Source organism: Medicago truncatula, chromosome 7 (genome assembly GCF_003473485.1).
Source record: "Medicago truncatula cultivar Jemalong A17 chromosome 7, MtrunA17r5.0-ANR, whole genome shotgun sequence".
Classification (NCBI taxonomy): domain Eukaryota; kingdom Viridiplantae; phylum Streptophyta; class Magnoliopsida; order Fabales; family Fabaceae; genus Medicago; species Medicago truncatula.
Genome location: NC_053048.1, coordinates 13,292,731 through 13,313,293, shown reverse-complemented (window position 1 = coordinate 13,313,293; position 20,563 = coordinate 13,292,731). Strand labels below are relative to the sequence as shown.

General features: G+C 34.9%; 1 protein-coding gene across 2 annotated transcripts; it reads right to left on the bottom strand.

Moving 5' to 3' along the window:
• Positions 1 to 797: 797 nt before the first annotated feature.
• Positions 798 to 15,423, bottom strand: LOC25498009 (beta-amyrin synthase). 2 transcript variants are annotated; one of them, XM_024769964.2, is made up of 16 exons: positions 14,846 to 15,423; positions 4,924 to 5,109; positions 4,537 to 4,626; positions 4,218 to 4,415; positions 3,997 to 4,081; positions 3,721 to 3,887; positions 3,453 to 3,644; positions 3,237 to 3,350; positions 2,990 to 3,109; positions 2,598 to 2,720; positions 2,408 to 2,506; positions 2,204 to 2,260; positions 1,735 to 2,103; positions 1,407 to 1,490; positions 1,146 to 1,229; positions 798 to 1,026 (listed from the first exon to the last, which is right to left on the bottom strand). In XM_024769964.2, the coding sequence occupies exons 1-16, from the start codon at positions 15,044 to 15,046 to the stop codon at positions 886 to 888; spliced, it is 2,310 nt and encodes a 769-aa protein (XP_024625732.1). In that variant the 5' UTR covers positions 15,047 to 15,423; the 3' UTR covers positions 798 to 885. The 2 variants fall into 2 exon arrangements, 1 of the variants encoding a protein (XP_024625732.1); XR_003006764.2 differs by lacking the exon at positions 798 to 1,026 and having other exon boundaries at positions 1,407 to 1,492; positions 1,736 to 2,103.
• Between the last annotated feature and the right edge of the window lie 5,140 nt (positions 15,424 to 20,563).

Here is a 20,563-nt window from a genome sequence, read left to right as displayed (position 1 = left end):
ACTTTACCCCTGGGAAATTTGCCAGGTGTTAATGGCCCTGTCAAATATCCCTGTGAAATTGTAGAATTTCTTGTAGTGAGAGTGGGAGGGAAAAATTGTGATGAGGTGACAAAAAATGGAGGGCAAAATTAGAATGACATGGCAAAAGATGGAGATTGGAGATTATGTGTCCATAACTATCTTCCCATTACATATAATGGACGGATAATTGTGGCATTGTTGCTATTGATTATGATTTTGATTTTGTTAATTATGTTGATGGTGTTGGATTTGTCTCCTAAGCTTGTATCTACCACAAATTTATTTGATACCAATCTTTTTTTTTTTTTTTTTTTTAAAATAACATCAACATAGTTTTTAATAACAACAAAATTGTCAAAAAAGTATTAAAAAAATTGTTTGACCAGTTGGACCGCAAACTCATTAGTTTGCCACTAAACGAGTGAGATTTTGGACTCAATCACCTAAACTAACTCTGACCATCTCGTCCCATTTTTGTGCGAGCTTAAGCGGTGTGGGACTAATCAAGATAAAGGGTAAGACCAGCATGCTTTTCTATCCCTAATTGTGGAGACTTATCAAGATACAATCAATGATAGCACATCCACTTCAGGATTTCGCATTTTCTTATGTAAAATCCTTGTTATAGGAGGAATAAGAAGCAAAGTGAAGTCGATCGATTAAGTGATGGGGCAAAATTTCAAGTGCTAGGGGGTATGCTATCTAGTAAGGTTTATGATACGATGTCAAGTCAAAAAGAGGGAAGGAACCAAGGTGCAAATAGCAACACTGGAACAGAGAAAAAATTAATCAATATCTTGACTTAATTGATTTATTTGCTTGTATCTTTCTTTATTGATATGCATGCATTTGTCCTTTTTATGCTCACATCTTTTTTTCAAGTTTAACTCCAGTGGAAGACAATGGAACATATCTACGATACTCAGCTAAAGCCCACAATGGGAAAATATCTCTATACATTGTATAATGCAACATACAATTTTTGAAGAATACTCCTGTGATTCCCTACAATAAATAAGACAAGAGAAAAATTAATAATAGGTATTTTACGTCGTTTTAATAAATTAAAAAGAGTTCAAACAAGAGCCTTATTATTTAATTTCAAAGGATTAATTAACATGAACCTGTTGGGGCCAATCACCCTCTTTCAACTGGGAATTGATGAGAAATTTTGCAGAACGATGAAGAGGAGTAAGGTCTCTTTCTGCCTATACACAAGAATTGGAAAGAAGAGAAAAAAACTTATGTTAAGATACATTTGCATTTATGGTAATAACTGCGCTCCTTCTTAAACGGAGAAATTAATCTCTACAGTTGTGTGCAGAGGATATCCGGTTCACACTAAAAAAAGTATTTTGACCTATAATTCATGATGAAGAACATACCTGGCCAGCATAAATTAAACTCATGAGACCCCATGCAGTTTGTACAACATTTGATTGCTGGCTTCCTTCAAGAGGTATATATTTCTGCATTATTGTTAGTATTTAGTAAGACATAATCACAATTGTCTACTCTCTTTTTTTGGTCAAATAGCTTAGTGCTAGATTCGCACACATTATGTGTGGAGAAGTGGGAAATCTGGGGTTCGAACCCCGGCCCCTGCACATATTTTCCCTGGTAGCTACCAATTGAGCCACAGTTCTGGGACTCACAATTGTCTACTCTAGTTGAAGTTGGAGAATGATTAGTAATAATTACTCAATTATGAACCTTTTTTGGGCATGAAAGATAGCTCTCTCCCCACCCACCATCCTCTCTTTGTGTTGAGAGAAGAAATTGAACAGCTTTACGAATCACAACAGAATTGCTATAAGTCTTTCCAGCAGCTGCTAAACCTCCAAGAGCAAAATAAGTACCATAAATGAAGCAAATTCCCCAACTTCCATACCATGAACCATCATCTTTTTGTGTATCTTCAATGAATCTAACTGCATTGTCAATGAAATTCTCTATCTCGTTCTTCCTATGCTCTGGATATAGCTTATTGAACATAACTAAAGCTTGAATTGCCGGTCCAGTGCACTCAACATACTCATATTCAATTACAATGTCTGCGAAAAATTCAGTGGGATTCAGTACCTGCAAATAAATAACAAAGGTAATTAGTTTATATTAAATTCGAGTGTTTTGTGTGTCTAATGAGACTACACAAGACTATATTTATTAGTACAATCCTCACTTCTAACCATTCTTGAGCTCGTGCCCGCTCCCATGATGGCATACCACCTTTTTTACCCTGCAAGAATGAAAGAAAAAAGTAAATGATCAAACTCATGTGCACAATTCGCACATTTCCGTTGATGAAGTAACATGTTAAAAGATCAATAATTCGTCAATGTATTAATTAAAACTATATGGCTATAAATTGAATAGTAGAACTTACCTGAAGTGACAACAGAAGATTGACTGAATCATATAACCTCTCTGGTTCCATATTTTCACCCACAATCTCAGGAGGCAACATTGATAAAAGTAGACAACACTGAAACACCAGAGAGTTTATATTTGTTGTGATTTAAAAGCATGTTTTTAACAAATTAAGTTGTACATATCTAGCGTATATTGTTATTTACCTTCAGACCATCTGCGGTGCAATCAGAAACTTGCCATCCATGGTCTTGATCGGAGAAAGTCCACGCACCTTTAGAAATATGACGATGCATACTCTTAAAATCTCCTGAAGGGTTGTCTCTAACCTGTGAAATAAAAGTATCAGTTTCATTTGATTTTAAAACTAGCACAGATATTGTTCAAATGCCTGATGATGAACACTAACTAAGTAGCTAATAGTAAATCAAATATGCCATAATTAGAACAATATAAGTTTACTAACTTGGTAATTAGCAATTTAGTAATCATTTAGTTTGTCTTAAAATTTGGATAAACTTGATTCATTGAGAATTTAATTTTCGCAAATTAAAGGAAGGAGAACGATCGTTATGTCATCAATATTAAGCATGTATACCTGAGATTTCTTGATGAAGTCATGTCCTCTGGCAAGTGCAGGACCAATTTCTTCAATTAAGTTTGTGGCAAGCAAAGCTTGAACAGCAAAACCTGCATCCCATTCTTGACTACCAAAACTCTACATTGTATGTATTGTGATTGACGAAAAAAATTTAATGAATGTATCACTTTAGTTACAATAGTAATAATAGTTAATCCTATATTGCATGTATAATATTTAGTCCTAAGCTCTACTACATACACACCTGCATGGTCATTCCATCTTCTGAAACCCACAAGTAATCTGGGACCCTTGCAAGATGCTTCTTGAAAGCATCTCCATTTGGATCTTCCACCCAACAAGCAAGCATACATAAAGCCTGATAACTATATACATGTTAATAATGGAATATTTGAAATGATTTTATTTTTCAATGGAAAACTAAATAATCAATATGTTTAATTGCCATGACGATGCTTACCTTTTCTACAGCCCCCATGGTTATGTATCGACTATTCTCATCCTCGTAGTGGATATGCTTCATTCTTACTTGAAGGGCTTTTTCTCTAATCAATTTGTTGAAAGGCCAACGAGTGAGAAGTGGCTCGGTGAATATATAGAAGCTATCCCATATCAGATCTTGTATCAAAGGATGAGGATAGTAAAGATCTTCCTGTATGAGACGACATAAAATGGATCATTTATCCCTCCTATGTATGTTATCATTCAAACACGACTACGACTCTCACCTTTGCACATTGGTGACGTGATTTGAACCAATCAACTTTTTCGTAAGGTTGATTATGAATTTCTTCTCTCAACTGTAAGATGAGTGGTGTGATTCGACCCACAAACCTCTTCCCGTACAAGTAAGACATAGGCATGTATGTCAATCGACAATAACACCACATTTTACCTACAATTAATTAATTTGAAAAGGAGATAGAATAAACTCTCAAGTCATTGTTTCTTCATTTCACACACACATAATATAAATTAACAAAACATAATCAAAATAATTGAACCTGGATGCATAGGAAGAAATGAAGGTAGGATCCAAAACTCAGGGGGCATCGGGTTGCATCCAGACCAATCAAATACACCAAGTATCTACAGATAAAGAATAGCTTTTACTCATTTTATCGATACAAATTTGAAGATTTTCTCTCATTTCTTCATGGATTTCATGTTTCATAAAAAAAATTATATTAGATAGAATCCTAACCCTAAATGTAAAAAATTATACCGAAAGCCAAGTTTTTCCCCATGAAGGTATATGCGTTACACCACCGTGATCACGAATCCAGTTTCTTGCTCTTGCACAAGCATTGTCTTGACCTCCATCCGGCCCTTCTCCAAGAATTCTCAGGCATATATAGTTCAGTGCAGTACAAAACATGGTGCTGTGACCCTCAATGTGTAGACCCCACCCTCCATCTTCATTCTTCAAATGAAACCACCAAATGAAGAAATTGATCTTAAATTTCATGTTTAATAAGCAAAAGAAGCATATATGTATTGTAAATTTTTGTTGAAATTGAATGATAAAGTAGGTGTGTATGTACCTGATGACAATATATGTAATGAAGAATCTCTTTGCAATGCTCTTGTGGGAATACCAAATCAAGATGTCCCGTAATGTAAACACAAAAAACCTGCAATTAGTGTTTCATCCAGCTTAATCAAATAGTCAAAAGTAAGTAACAAGTGGTTCACCGTTGACACTTCCAAGTTACCAAAGAAGAAGAATGCACTGGACAACGATGTTGTAAATTTATTTTCTATAGTAGCATGTTTAGTTTAAGAGAGGACCGCTATAGGAATATTATTGTTAATTGTGTAATTAATCCTTACTTAGCATGTTACTTGTAATGCAAGTAAGGACATAAACTATCACTCCCTTGTGTAGTTGTATGTGTGTGCATGTGCGCGCGCGCCATTAAAGTATTTACCAAAGGAGGAATGAAAAACAAAGGACCAGCAATTTGAGCAGGCCAATGACCATCACTGGTTTGCAATGCTGCTAGGTGATGCGCGCCCCTTCTTAATGTCGTTGTAGCTTTCTCATATGTTATCTCTTCTCCATCTTCTATCTTCACACCACCAGTCACTTGCTTAAATTTATTTTCTCTAAGAACCTGCAATGCCAAGAAGCAAAAATGAAAAAAAGTATAATAGTTATTGAAGTTGATAATGAAATTTCACTGTACATATATATAACAGTTTGACTAGTTTTAAAAAAAAAATATAGAAAAAGTGATTGGTGATGGAAAGATTTTTTCTCTTTGGCATGACCCTTAGGTGAGGAGTGGTATTAAGGGAATATTTTAGTAGATGGTTCGTTTTTTGGGGGTATTTAGAATTTTGTGTTGAATTAATCGGGTATTAGTGGTTCCATACCCAGTTATTTGGGGATCTTAATTTTGTAACCGTAAAGTGGGTTATGAAAACTTATATGTGGTTTGGATGACTTGAGTGTATGTTATATGGAAATCTCAAAATTCTATGTTTTTTTCAATCAAAGAAGATCATTTTTCTAAAGGTGGGTTAAAATAAATATTAAAGGTTTTAAGATTGACCTACACCAATGGTGGACAAAAAATTTATATTAGTTTCTTTAACAATTGTCTTGGAGCACTAGTTAACATTTAACTATTGATTTTTTTAAGGGTAATGATGGATAGTACGGGATGGTAACTACAAAAAGCTACGAATTATATTTATTGCTTACACTTTGAATGCCGTACCACCATGTATTCCGTAAAGTAAATATTTTTAGTATTAATTCAAGTGATGATTGTCAAACTTTAATTGCTACTACCCCATGATTTGTGTTCCAGCATACTAAATCTGTTTTTTATTCCTTTAAAACTAGACATGTGTGCATTCGTCAGTTTTCGTACGTGAAATTAACCGTACCATATAGCATTGCTCATTTTTTAAATAGTATTGTTTGGTTTTTTTTGTTTGCATGTGGACTTATTTTGTATCATGGTGTGAGCTTGTTTTTAGTTTCATTGCATAATTATTTGCAAGTTTATTTGCTTATTTAAATATGAATATAATTTAGTCCCTATAATTAGGCTTTAATATGTGTTTCGTCCTTGCAATTAGGCGTAATTTTAAATTTCGTCCCTGTAATCGTTAATCCTGGTAATTTACCCTTGCAATTGTTTAATCATTTAAAAATCCGTCCATTGACCACTTAATCACTACTAAGTCATCGGTTTACTGACGTGGCACTGTTAAATTGGTTATCACTTGACAGCTCTCTTCAGATGAGGGCAACCAAAGATGACGAAACTACCCTTCGATCCAACATTATCTTCATTTGCATCAATTGAGTTTTCTGGGTGACGAAATTAGGGTTTCAAAAGGGGAAAACGCGAATGAACTTGCTCTCTAATATGGATCGAACAAAATGAAGTGGTCTGACTCATTTTCAATGGTGAATCCAATGGAGGTGTCAAACTCGAATTCGAAGAACGCAGCGTCTGGAGAATCGTCAGGACATAATACGTGTATGTTCATTTGAAACAATGAACTATGTTTTTAGTTGTTGTTTTTTAGTGAATGTATGTGTTATTAGTTGCAGTTTTTTAATAAAATTGTTATTTTAGTGAATGTCATCGTTTTCCATCATTTCTAAATTAGGGTTTTTTTTTTTTTTTTTTTCCAGATATGGGTATTGCTGTTAAGTTTCATTACGGGGGTAGGTTTGTTAGAGATTGGGTTATTTGTTACAACGGGGGAGAAGAAACGTTGATTGAAGGTTTAGATCCTAATAAGTGGTGTTTCTTTGAGCTAACTAGAATTTTGGAAACTGATTTGCTAGTTAAAAAACCTTTTCGGTTGTGGTGGATGTTAGATGAATAGGTTAGTTTTAGGGTGATTAAAGATGACGCCACTGCTGAAGTTGTAAAAGTTTATGCACTTAAAAAAACTGTTGTGAATCTTTTTGTTGAACATAATGTGGATGAAAGTATTGATGTAGTTGATATTCCTAATTATGATATTGTTGGTGAGGAATTGCGTCAGAGTTATCAGGTAGTTAACAATGAGAAGGGTGAGAGTTCTCAGGCAGTAAATATTGATAAAGGAAAAGGGCCATTGGTGTACAGTGATAATAAAGAAGGGGATGTGGGTGGTATAACTAGCGGTGATGATCAAGATGAAGATAATAATGATGGGTATATTGATAGTGAAGAAGAGAGAGCACTGGGATTTGAAGATCGGTTTGAAGAAGTGGATAATGACAATTTGAATGACGACAGTGGGGTAAAGATGGCTGAGAAAGGAAAAGATGTGCAAGTGGATAATATAGCTGATGTGGATGATACTGATTGGGGGGGAGTAGTATTAGAGTGAAGAGTTAGATTCTGATGATCCTGATTTGAGTGGTGACGAGAGAGCACCTGCAAATGATGTATTTAAGCCCAGCCAACTAACCAAGGATTATGTGTTCACAGTTGGCATGGATTTTAAGATTCTTAAAGAGTTCAGGGATGGTGTAAGGGTGTATTAAATGGGACCCAGATTAAAATCTTAAAAAATGATAAAGATAGGTGTAGGATAGTGTGCAAAGATACCAAATGTCTTTTTGTAGCCCTTTGCAGTAAGGTGGCCTACGACCATTCATTTAAATTAAAGGCATGGTATGAGGACCACACATGTGCTGGGTTTTACAAAACCGTAGTGCTAATGCAAACTTTGTTACCAAATATGCCCCTGATAAGATGAGGACCTTTGAGATGAAGGTTAGTGATATAATGACAGATCTGAGAACACACCAGTCAATTGAAGTGTCATTTTACATAGCTTGGATGGCAAAAAAGAAGGCCAAGGAACTCATAAAAGGGGATGCAAAGAAACAATATACCTTACTGTGGAGGTATGCAGCTGAGCTTCAAAGGGTGTCCCAAGGAAATAGGTGTAAGATAAATGTTGAAAGACTGCCCTTGAGTGTTCAACCAAGGTTTAGTAGATTTTATTTTTGCTTTGATGGTTGCAAGCAGGCCTTTTTATCAAGTTGTAGGCCATTCATAGGGGTGGATGGGTGTCATCTGAAAACCCAATATGGAGGTATTTTATTGGTTGCAGTGGGTAGAGATGCAAATGACCAATACTTCCCTCTGGCTTTTGGAGTTGTAGAGACTGAGACAACATATTCTTGGAGGTGGTTCCTTACCTTACTGCTTGAAGATATTGGAACTAACAGGAGATGGGTGTTTATCTCTGATCTACAGAAGATTAGATGTTTTACAGATCTGGTTACTTCCTTTAATTAAATTGTATAGCTGGTCCTTAACTTGTTCTTATTTTCAGGGGCTCATTTCAGTTCTAGAGAAGTGGTCTAACATAGTGGAACACAGACTATGTTTGAGGCATCTTTATGCAAATTTTAAAAATAGATTTGGAGGTGGTGTTTTGATCAGGGACTTGATGATGGGTGCAGCCAAAGCAACTTACTATCAACTATGAAAGTCAAAGATGGATGAGCTGAAGAAGGTTGACTTGAAAGCATGGGAGTGGTTAATGGGACATGACCCTAAAATGTGGTGTAAGCATCCTCTTTCTTATTACCCTAAATGTGATGTCTTAATGAACAACATATCTGAATCCTTTAATTCAACAATATTAGTTGCTAGAGACAAACCAATACTTACCATGGCTGAATGGATTAGAACATATTTAATGAATAGGATGTCAACCAATAGGGTTAAGCTTGAAAGTTGGAAGTATAGAATAATGCCTATGCCTAGGAAGAGATTAAACAGAGAAATTGAGAAGTTTGGTGGTTGGGTTGCCATATGGGGTGTTGCTGAAGAGTTTGAAGTTCATCAGGTTGGAGGAAGTCATGCCTTTACTGTTAATATGGCCAAGCAAACTTGTTCATGTAATTTTTGGGAGTTGGTGGGGATTCCTTGCAGACATGCCAATACAGCAATGTCTAAAACATCAAAGGACCCAGAAGATTATGTTTTTGAATGGTGTACCAGAGAAATGTATGAAAAGTGTTATACACACAATGTGAGTGCTATCAATGGTCAATACATGTGGCCAGAGGTAGAATGTGAAGAATTGTTGCCTCCTGCTTATAAGAAGGCACCGGGAAGACTAAAAAAGATTAGAAGAAGAGAAGCTGATGAAGCACCATCATCACAGGGTAAGTATAAATGATCTGGAACTACTTACAGGTGCACAAGGTGTGATCAGTTTGGCCATAATGCTAAAGGATGCAGAAGTCTAACTGTCAACCCTAATGCTAAAAAAAGAAAGGTATTTCATCAAATCATTTTCACTGTTTTTATATTTGACAATTTGTAATAAGCTAACTTGTGTATTTTATTATCAATGAACACAGAGAAAGCCACCAAAACAAGCAAGGGGTGATGACAATGGAGCTAGTGCAAGTGAAGTTGTTGCTGGATCAAGTGCAAGTGAAACTGCTGAAGGAGCAAGTGCAAGTGCAAGTCAATCAGGGACTGGGGAGTCTATACTGAGTACACCAAACATAAGTGAGTCTGTGCAGGGTGCAAGTAAAAAAAGAAGGTTGGGAGCAATACAAAATTCATTCATCCAAAACAGAGTAAGAAACCTCAAAAAAATCCAATGGCCTTTTTGTCTTCATCTATTAAGCCAAGTGCTACAGTTCACACCACCTAAAAATCACACACATTAATAGAGCCAATTGCAAATGTCAACACTATGGTTCTCACTTCAAAAAAATGCACACACAGTTATCAAGCCCTTAGCTAATGTAACCACAGTTGTTAAGCCACCAACTACTGTCATGAAGAAACCTTATGTTAAATCTGCTATGCACAAAAAGCCACCAAGAAAACCTTCTGTTCGGACCTTAGATGTTGTTAGGGCCATTGCGGAGCCAATAGTGAAAGTGAAAGCACCTGTTAGGAGGAGTGGCAGAACAGTCTGGAAAAGTCCTGCAATAAAAAATGGTCCAGGGAAAGATATGGACAACCCAATTGAGGTGGTTGATGAAGAAGTTGCAGAAGCAACTGGATCACGGAAAGATGCTGCTGAAGCTGCCCAAGGAAATTAAGAGATGAAGGTGGAAGATGCTTCACCTTGTTAAAAAGTGTGGAGAATGTGAAATATATTTAGTGCTAATTATGTAACTTATATTGTGTTTTGTGTTTGGCTAAGTCCAACTTATGTTACTTGTGTAAGACTACTTATTGATGTGTGTTTTATTTTGTGATTTTCTTGGCTAAGTCCAACTTATCTAATAACACTTGTTGAATTGACATCCCTTTGTGAATTGCTTGGCTAAGTCCTACTTTTGTAAGACTCTGTATGAAACATCTGTTATGGATGAATGAATGTGTTTTAAGTATTCAAGTATTATAACTTATGTATTCAATATCATTACAAGCATCTGAGAAAAAAATTGACACAAACTAACAAGGCATGTTTTCATTCATAACATCAGTTTACATAATAGGGAACCACTTAACATCAACACAACACAACATTATAGGTTCCACTAACACCATAACACAACAGAACATTACATTACACCATAACATAACACAATTAACATCAACTTTAGAAACTACATAACATTACTTCTTAACAAAGAAAACATCAAAGATCAACCATCTAGATATGATTATCCACTTAAGCCATTCAACCTTCTTCTTCTCAGCCAACACCTTCTTTTTCCACTTGTCTTTCTTCTTCTCCCAGATTTCACCATAATTGCAATGTTGGTTTTCAGACTTTCCAGACTTTGCAGACTCAACTTCACGAATCATAGGTCCATTCGCAGGTGCAGAATCAACTTCACGAATCACAGGAGCATTCAAAGGTGTAGACTCTACTTCCCTTGATTTTGAAACAGCTGAATAACACCGAGTCATTGGTCTGGTAGCTGGACCAAGTTCATCATCCCAAATCAACTCATTACAGGTTTTTTTTTTCTACATACCAAAGCATTTTCCAATGTTATTCACTGTGTTTACAATATGATGAAAACGAAAAATTCATAAAACTTACTTGCCAATCGCGACATCTCTAGAACCTCATGCCTTGATTCTCCAAAGTCGTTGCTATGTAAACAATCATCGGCTTCATAGGTAAACAACGGAACATTGGAAGCATCCCTCGAGATGTGGGCAATGAGGGAGGGGGAAACTTGCCACCATTGAAGTAGGTTTCATATGAGTCCTTTGTTGAAGTGTCAGTAGACATTTTCAATGTAGAGGAAACAATTGGGGTTTTGGGTTTTTTCAATGGAGAAAGAAAGGAAGGGGACGATCTACAGAAGAAGAATGGAAGAGGAGGACCGCGGTGAAAGAGAAGAGAAGAGGTTGGTTTATGAAGAAGATGAACGAAGGGTATTTTTGTCATTCCGCATTGGTCTCAGATGAAGAGGGGCACTTTCGTCCATTCCCATGCCCAAAAGTTGAGTTATTCAAGTGATAACCAGTTTAACAGCGTCACGTCAGTAAACCGATGATTTGGCAGTGATTAAGTTTGTTAAGGGACGAATTTTTAAATGATTAAACAATGCAATGGTAAATTGTCAGGAGTAGCGATTACTGGGACGAAATTTTAAATGGCGCCTAATTGCAAGGACGAGACACATATTAAAGCCCTATAATTATAGTGTTTTTCGCTTTGAGCCTAAGTTTTTTTAGTTTGGATTCAGTCCTGCAAATTCAAAAAATATTGTTTTTAGTCCTTGATGTCATATGCGACCCAATATTATCACACAACGTGGCCCAATAGGAACTAAAAACAACTGTTTTTGAATTTGCAGGGACTGAAATAAAAAAAAAACTTGCAAAGATTATAATAAAAAACATATGGACGAAAATCAAATTATTTAAAAAAAAAGTATTCAACACTTCTTGTACCTTAGACTTTGTTTGCGAGTTTGGAAGGGAATGAAAGGCTTCGAGGGGTGAAAAATATGAGAGAAAATGGAGAAATCCTTCAAAAAAAATTAAAAGAGTAGTTTTTTAGAGAATGATAAATTAATGCATATGATTACTATATTTTTAATTTTAAAAATAATATAACAACATATATTAAATTTGAAGAATTCATATAAACCCTAATCGTGAGCTTAGCTCAGTTGGTAAGGACAATGCATAAAATATGCAAGGTTGGTATTATGAAGAAAAGTTAACCCTCCTCATTTAATATTATGTCCTATTTCTTGCATTAATTAATTTATAAAAAAAAAAAAACATTTTTTATTGAATTTTACTTACGGGTAGCTATACTCAACCAAACATGAGGTTATCTAAGAATTTACCATTTTTTAAGATTTTATTTTGAGATTGCAACCATGTAATTTGAAGATTCTTCTCTTTTAGACCTTTGTAGGATCAAATTTTAAAATTAAAGGTATTTTTGTCCCCTATCTTTTGAGCAAATTTTGACTTAACCCATATCTTCTCTTTTGTACAGTCAAATGCAAAGAAGGTATAAAAGCAAAGATTTTTAAATTACAAGGTCGGGATCTAAAAGAATTATTGGGGGCTAAACTAGAATTCTCTGAAATGGTAAGGGGTAACGGTGCATTTAACCCTAGTTTATCATTTTGACTTCTTAAAAAAAACTAATTTAAATGAAGGGTAAAAATGTTAGAAAAATTCAACCCAAAAAAAGGATGTATCTCTTTATATATTGTTATAGATATATATATATTTCATTAGCTTTTTTTAAGAAAAAAACTTTTATTATGCATTAAAAAAATGTATGTAATAACCAAGCAATTGAGCTCAAGTGGTTAATGAGTTTCATCAAGGACGAATCGTATGACAAAACCCGAGTTTGATTCCTAGATGAAACAATTTTTGGCCAGACTGTCATTATCTCTCAGTCGAACTCCAGATTATTCGGGCCAATGTCCCTGGGAACCGGAAGGTTAAGGCAAAAATATTACAAAAAGGGGGGCCAAACCAAACCTTTTCAAAAGGTTACATATCTAAAGTTGGGTAATCCCAACCTATTCCTATTGTACTCCTTACTCACAAAGTCAGGAATGGAATCAAACCAAAACAAATCCAAAGATGACAAAGATAGACCAAAATTAGCAAGTTTGTCTGCACAAGTGTTCCCTTCCCTATAGATGTGAGAAGCACAGAACCGCATACTATAAGTGAGTTTTAAGCAATTTTCCCACCTATTTCTTAAACCCCAAGGAACCACAGAAATCGAATTGAAAGCCATAATCACCAGTTGAGAGTCTGATTCTAACCAGACATTTGAGAAGCCCATTAAAGAAGCAATTTCTATTGCATTCATAGCCGCAAACAATTCAGCATACAAAGCGTTAGCGTTGCCAAGAAACTAAGAAAAACCACCAAGACAATCACCCTCTGAGTTCCTGAAAATCCCACCTGCTGCTGCTCTTAAAGGGCTTTTGATTGAGGCACCGTCTGTATTAACTTTAACCCAAGAGATTAAAGGAGGGGCCCAAATAACTTTTTTGATCAAAGAAGCCCTAGGAGGCTTGATGTTAACCTTACAAGCTTTTAAAATAGAGAACTCCAACATATTGGCAGCAGAAGTCTTAGTAGTTAAGTTTCCTGACAATGAGACTTTAGATATAATCATATTAATAGTTGTCTTCTAGTCCACTATTTTGTCCTGAAATCGAATGTTATTCCTTCTGAACTAGACAACATTTAACAAGTTGATGATGCAAGCTAGAATCACTACTTTGCATTGGGGAGTCCAATTATGCTGGAGAAGAGACCACATATCTGCAGACGTGCTGAAATGAAGAGGAACATTGAGAAGAGAAGCTAACCAAGACCACATTTTACTAGCAAAGGGGCATTCAAAAAAGAGATGAAATGAAGTTTCTGAAGCAACCTGACAGGAAGAGCACATAGAAGGTAAATTACAACCTCTAAGCATTAGGTTATCATCTGTTGGGAGTTTATTATGCATGAGTCTCCAAGTCATCAAAGACTTGGAAGGAGGGATGTCTGCAGACCAGATTTGTTTTGCCCAAGAGATATTTTGGCCTGCGCCATATTTGAACAAAAAGGCTTCTTTGAGAGATAGGACCCCTGATGCGCAGTGTTTCCAAACCAATATGTCCTCCTTTGGTTCACTGGGAAGAGTGACTTGCATGACAAGATGTTGCAGAGTAGGGAAGGAATTTAACAAAGACTGTGGTAGATGCCAGATGGAATTATGCATAAAATCGGACACCTTGTCCTTTAGAATACTATGAACATTTTCTGGCAAATTGAGAATGGAGGCAATAAGTTTCTCCAGCCAAGTATCCAGCCAAAAATTAATATTTTCCCCGGTACCAATGATCCAATTACAATTATCATTAATGCTATTGAACTCGGATTTGACACTACTCCATATAGAAGAGAAAATATGGTGGGAAATGATGTTGAAAATGTTTTTAGGAATAAAAAAACATTCTCAAATAAAAGGGTGTTAATAAAGTTCCCATAAAGATGGAGATAATTTCAAGTATAATTGTCTTTTTATTTTCCTATTATAAAGGTTCTTTAAAATATTTTAATAATAATAAAGAAAAAATTAAAACTAATTGCGAATAAAACTCTCATCCTTATTACCAAAAAAAAAAATAAACTCTCATCCTTATATTCTCAAGAAAGTTATTTTAAATAAAGAAATAAATCTAATAAACTTGAAACAAACATCGAATAATAATAATAATAATAATAATAATTTCAAAGATGGTGAAAAGAAGTATATATTTTGACAATAAGGTCTCTAAACTTTTTGACGTTTAACATAAGAGACTAAAGGTTGAAATCCAGTTAAGATAGATGTCTACGTGACACGTTTGAAATAGAATTATCTTCAATTAATCTAATATAAGCAACCTATTAACATTTAATGTACCTGAAAACGCCAAAGGAGGTCACTACATAGCTTGACTTTAAAGCGGTTGTTATAAAAATTCTGACGAGCTTCTTCAACTTGTGCTCTCTCCTCCAAAGTACCTGCTTTTGGATCATACTCCCATATTTGTCTTCCTACAAAGTTGTTTGTGCTGAATATGTATGGGTCATTACCACCATCTGCTATCTTCAACCTCCACATCTTTCTTTTCTCTCTTTGGTATAGATATTGTATAATATATATGTTTGAATTTTTGCTACCTCATTTATGATAAATTTACTCATGAAACTACTTTAAAAAGAATAAATGATGAAATATTTACCGATGTGTACTTAGGGATTGATCGATGCTATGTTGAATTATTACGTGAACTGAATTCTTAGGAAACACCCACCCGTTTAAGAGCATGTGGGTGATATTGCAAAGCAAGGAAAGAACCAGATACGAGGAAGTATTGTGTGCTTTGATTGGTGCTTTATATAGCAATAATCCATGTACGACGAAGGAGCCGTTCCCATTTAGAACTGTCAATTATGCCTCAAAGTCCCACAATCCACACGCTGATGATAATATCCTTTAATTATAGAAAGTTTTTATATTCTTTTGGTTTTAAATGTAAGCAACTTTTCACTTTTTAAGTTCATTCAGTAAATAATGTATGTGGTTACATCGTTTATTGAATGAACTTATAAAATGAAAAGTTGTATACATTTAAGACCGAAGGGAATATAGCTTCCTTTCTATTTTCCAAGATCTGTTTCTTTATGGAATCTTTTTTTCCCTTCCGAATTACTAAGTGGCCAACCCCCTAACCGATTGCAACCAAACCGATTAAGGGATCGAGGTGCCACAAATATCACGGGACAAAGATTGCAGTTGTTGGCTGCAGCGAACGTGCGGACCTTCCGTCGAGATTCGCCCACAAGTTTTTTGTTCCCTTCCTATCCCGGGTCTCAATAGGGAACGACTATGAATACATTTTGCCCATTAAGTGAAGTCGTAGTCCCCTGTACTACTGTCATTGATATACAATGATTGGTATTTGAACCTTTAATTTTTCATTTCATTAATTTTATAAATGTGAGTGCACAATTTTTCATAAAAATTTACTATTTAAAGTCTTTAAAGAATGTTTTTAGGATACTAGTTAGCATTTTTCTTTAGTTATTATACTTGATCAAGAAAATAAAAACTTCTAATCCATAAATTTTCATAATTCAGATGTGTAAAATTTTCAATTCAAATTTTTCAGAATTTTTTACATATTTGGATTGGCCAATCCGAAAAAAAATGTTGTCTGAATTAGTTAATCCAAAGAGTTTTAATTGGGGTTGGATACTAATTTGAGCAAAAGAATAAGGAGTTTGACGTGTTGAGTTCAAACTTGAATAAAGAAGGAAAAATTAATGTAACAATTAACTATTAATATTTGTCATTAAAAAAATGCAAAATTGAAAAAATACGGGGAGTTTTTAGAAATTATAAATTCTTCCAATAATTGAATGAAAATTGTTGTTGCATGTGAATTCAATGAAAGACATTAACTTCTTCCAACTACTTTTTTTCTTTCAAGATACATGTCCTTAATAAATCTTATAACGACTGCATTGTCCTTTTTGACTAACCATCTATGTGTGGTTGATAAGCTGAATTCATACTCAACTTTGTAAGCTCTTGTGGGCATAAACGAGTAATCTCAAGTTCGTCCTTGAATTTTCAAAAATCAATCAAATTCGTCCCTAAATTTTGCGAAATAACTATTTAGTCCCTGAATTTTCAAAATGTCAATCAAATCAGTCCATATGTTAAGTTGGCCTGTTAACAGAGGTGACGTTTACCGTTAACCGCTTACAAGACTTACCACGTTAGATGTCACGCAAGCTGTAACGCTCCTATTTCTACTAAAGCAATTAAACATGCGAATAATACATTTATTCAAGAAATAGAGGCTACGCCACATTCAAAATTCAAAAACCAATAAACATGTATATAAACCTCAACAGTTGCAGCGGAATATAAACTAGGGTAATCCAAATATATACATGTCATGAATCAATAAATTACATCACATAGATGCATCTCAAAAATCCCAAACAAACGGGTAATCTCCAACATAACATAATAAAAAATAAAAAAAACTAATCTAGACCGACACAACAAGCCTAGATCATAGCCGACTCAACACCGATATCGGAGAAAGCTCCCGATATCACCAAGCACAAACTCACCAAGCACTACTCCTGCACAACGTCTACCCATCCATACAGGCAGGTAGGCGGTTAAAACCATTGGGGGTAAGTATTACATCAACATAATCCAAATAACAGTTATCATGAATATTTCAATTAACATCATGCATTTGATCCATAATAATCACACATTAATACTTACATCACACCTCAATATCTCACATCAATAATCATCAATCATATGAACAATTATCAATTCACAAATGTTCATTCACAATCACCGATCACATTTGTCATGAACAATCATTAATCACATTTCATGAACAATCACCAATCACATATATCAATAAAACTCATGCCATGATATGCACCTATTGACACATATATGCATGTGGTACCAAATCATTTCAGGGTCGTCACTCATATCCAGATCTCAAAAGATCTCTGCCAGGCCGAAGCCCTATAACGAAATCAAACATCGTATCCAGATCTCAAAAGATCTCTGCTAGGCCGAAGCCCTATAACTAGATCTCAAAAGATCTCTGCAAGACCGAAGCCCTAAAACTAGATCTCAAAAGATCTATGCTAGGCCGAAGCCCAATAATGAATTAATCATCATCTCAACTCGACTATGATGCTTGAACATGTATAGGGACTCAATAATGCGACAACAATCCACAATTTCAACCTCAATATATAGGACGACACCCGATTATATTGATTATCTCCACACATTGCATTATCAAGAAAACATGCCCACACACAATTAAATCATAGTATTCATCAACACACATCAACAAGATTATCAATAATCAACAATGTCATTCAACATCAACTATCACATATAGTTTCACCAATTCAAACATTTCTTACACAACTCATGATAAACATCATATCCCACATAATCATTCATTCATACAACTTCACTTAGTTATACAAACATAGCCACCACATTTCTTAAGACAATTGGTTCGAGAAATATTTCCAACTAAAACTATACCAAGTGACCACCGGCCAACATTGACAACTCCAAGACAAAACGACATAGACAAGTAGAAAACCTTCAAACAATCTTAATCGACAATGTATTCATGAAATTAAGTCGCCTCCAGATCATCAACATTAACCCAAGCACAACTTAAGTTCATATGAAAATCCCGTTTTCACAACCTTTCACTTTCCCACCCGAAATATCACTTTCTACTTGATTAAGATGGTTGGCCACTCTTGCAAGTATTACCTAAGTCTATATGAGCTGTAGGTTCAACTTGCAAGCTTTATTAGTTTACAAAATTTGTTTTCGACAAAGTTTGGAATTCTCAAAATTTCACAAGTTAAGACTCAATTCAAGAATTTCAAGTATAGGCAAGCAATCATTGTTCAAATAGGTTTTGGAGGATTAACAGTAGTTAAACATGCTTAAAGAATCATTTAAGAAAACTCGGATTGGCCCCCAAAGACCCGGAACAAAAGATCAAAGTGGCTGAAACTGAACATGTTCACTTAAGCGACCACCTGGTTCGCTTAAGCGAACAAGTTACAGTAGCAAACCACTTTGTTCGCTTTCTGGTCGCTGACTGGTCGCTCACTAGTTCGCTCAAGCGACCACATGTTCGCTTCAGCGAACGAGTTCCAGTAGCTACCAGAAAACTTCGCTCACTAGCTCGCTTCCAGTTCGCTTAGGCGAACTGAACCCAGAAAAAGTATGAATGTTCGCTTATCAGGTCGCTTAAGCAAACCTTCACAGGTTTGCAGAAAAAGTTGCAGGTTTGGACCCCTTTTTACCCCAAATTCCCAATTTTGATCCCTCATCGCCCAAATGTGTTTCCAGAACATGTTTATAGGTCAATATGACTAAAAAGACTCACAAAGACTCAATCAAACTTGAAAACACTTGACAAGTGGATCAATTCACAAATTTCACCAAAACACCAACAACAATTCAAATTCTCATCCTCAATTCATGAATATGCATACCCAAGCAATGATTCATCAACCACAACATCAATTAACAGCCATAACATCAATTGAACAAGAATCATAACTCAATCTAACAACAACTTAGCAAAATTCACCAATTGAGCACAATTTTCACAACTTATCATTTGTTCCTATTTGAACATGCAATTTCATCAACAATCATACAATTATCATCAATTCATGCATACAAACATATCATCACAGTTGGAGCACGAATTTAGCAACAATTATCCATTATGCAAAAATTCATACAACATTTGAAAATTTACAAAATGATGATGATTATGGTGAAGACTAACCCCCTTACCTTAGATAAAGATTAATCCCAACTTAGGCTTCAATTTAGCTCCTAAGCTTACTCCAATCCTTGATTCTTCAAGTTCTCCTTCTCAACGCTTTTTCTTCTCTTCCCCACTTTCTCTTTCTAGAAAATATCTTATGAAATGAATGAAGTGATATTTTTCTAAGACAAACTCATTTGGCATACCCCTTAATGGGCTTGACCCATTTCTATTCACACCAAAAATATTTCTACACTCCAAACGGTATTTTAACTAATAACGGTAAAATCTCAATTTACTCTAGTCACTTAATGAAACAACTATTCTCACTAATCACTAAAAGTAATTCCCATCAAAATTATAATTTCACCCGTTCTCACAAAATGACAAAATTACCCCTAAGTCCAAAATGACTAAAATACCCTTCTAACACGGAAACCCATGAAAATGCACCCAATGATGAATAATCACACACAAACACATAAAACACATAATAAAAGTAATTAAAATAAATCTAGCTAAAAATCAGGCTGTTACACAAGCAGAGACTAATTTGGCCGAAAATGATGAAATTACCAAGGACCAAATTGATTGATTTACAGAAAATTGCAAATTTCCCAACATCTCTTTTTCCCCAACATCTCTTTCTTCTCAACGTCTCTTTCTTCCCCAAATATATAAATTTGGAATCCTTATTTTATAATTTGTCACCTAGAGTTCAAAATCCCCAAAATTTCTTCCATTAATTGATGACAAAGTTCTTCCCCAATTCAAAAAACTTAAAAATCTAATTTTTTTTTTTTAGGAAGTACTTGAACGGTGATGTGAAAGTACTTTAATGTTGGTGAAGCTGGAGAACTAGGTTACTTTAAAAACAATAGAATTGGTGCTGGTCATGGAAGAAAGGCAAGATATTGATAGAGAATTTTCAGTCCATGTTTAAGCCTATGGAAAGTAGCAATGAATAGGTTTAAAGGGGAAGGTTGATGGAGAAAGTTGACTATGTAGGAAGTGAGATTAGGTTGATTAAGTATTTGATAGTCATGATTTTCTTGTTTGAGTTGTTTAACATGCTACTCTATTATACTAGGTATGTGTATTGTTGTAATGAAAAGAGGTTGAAGATATTTCTATCAAAATATTTCTGTCGAAATATTATGAAAAGGGGTTAAAGGGGAATGCAACCTTTCTTTCGAAATATTTCAATCAAATTAATCCTTAAATTATTTGCTTAAGTATCAAATCGATCCCTACATTATATAAAAATA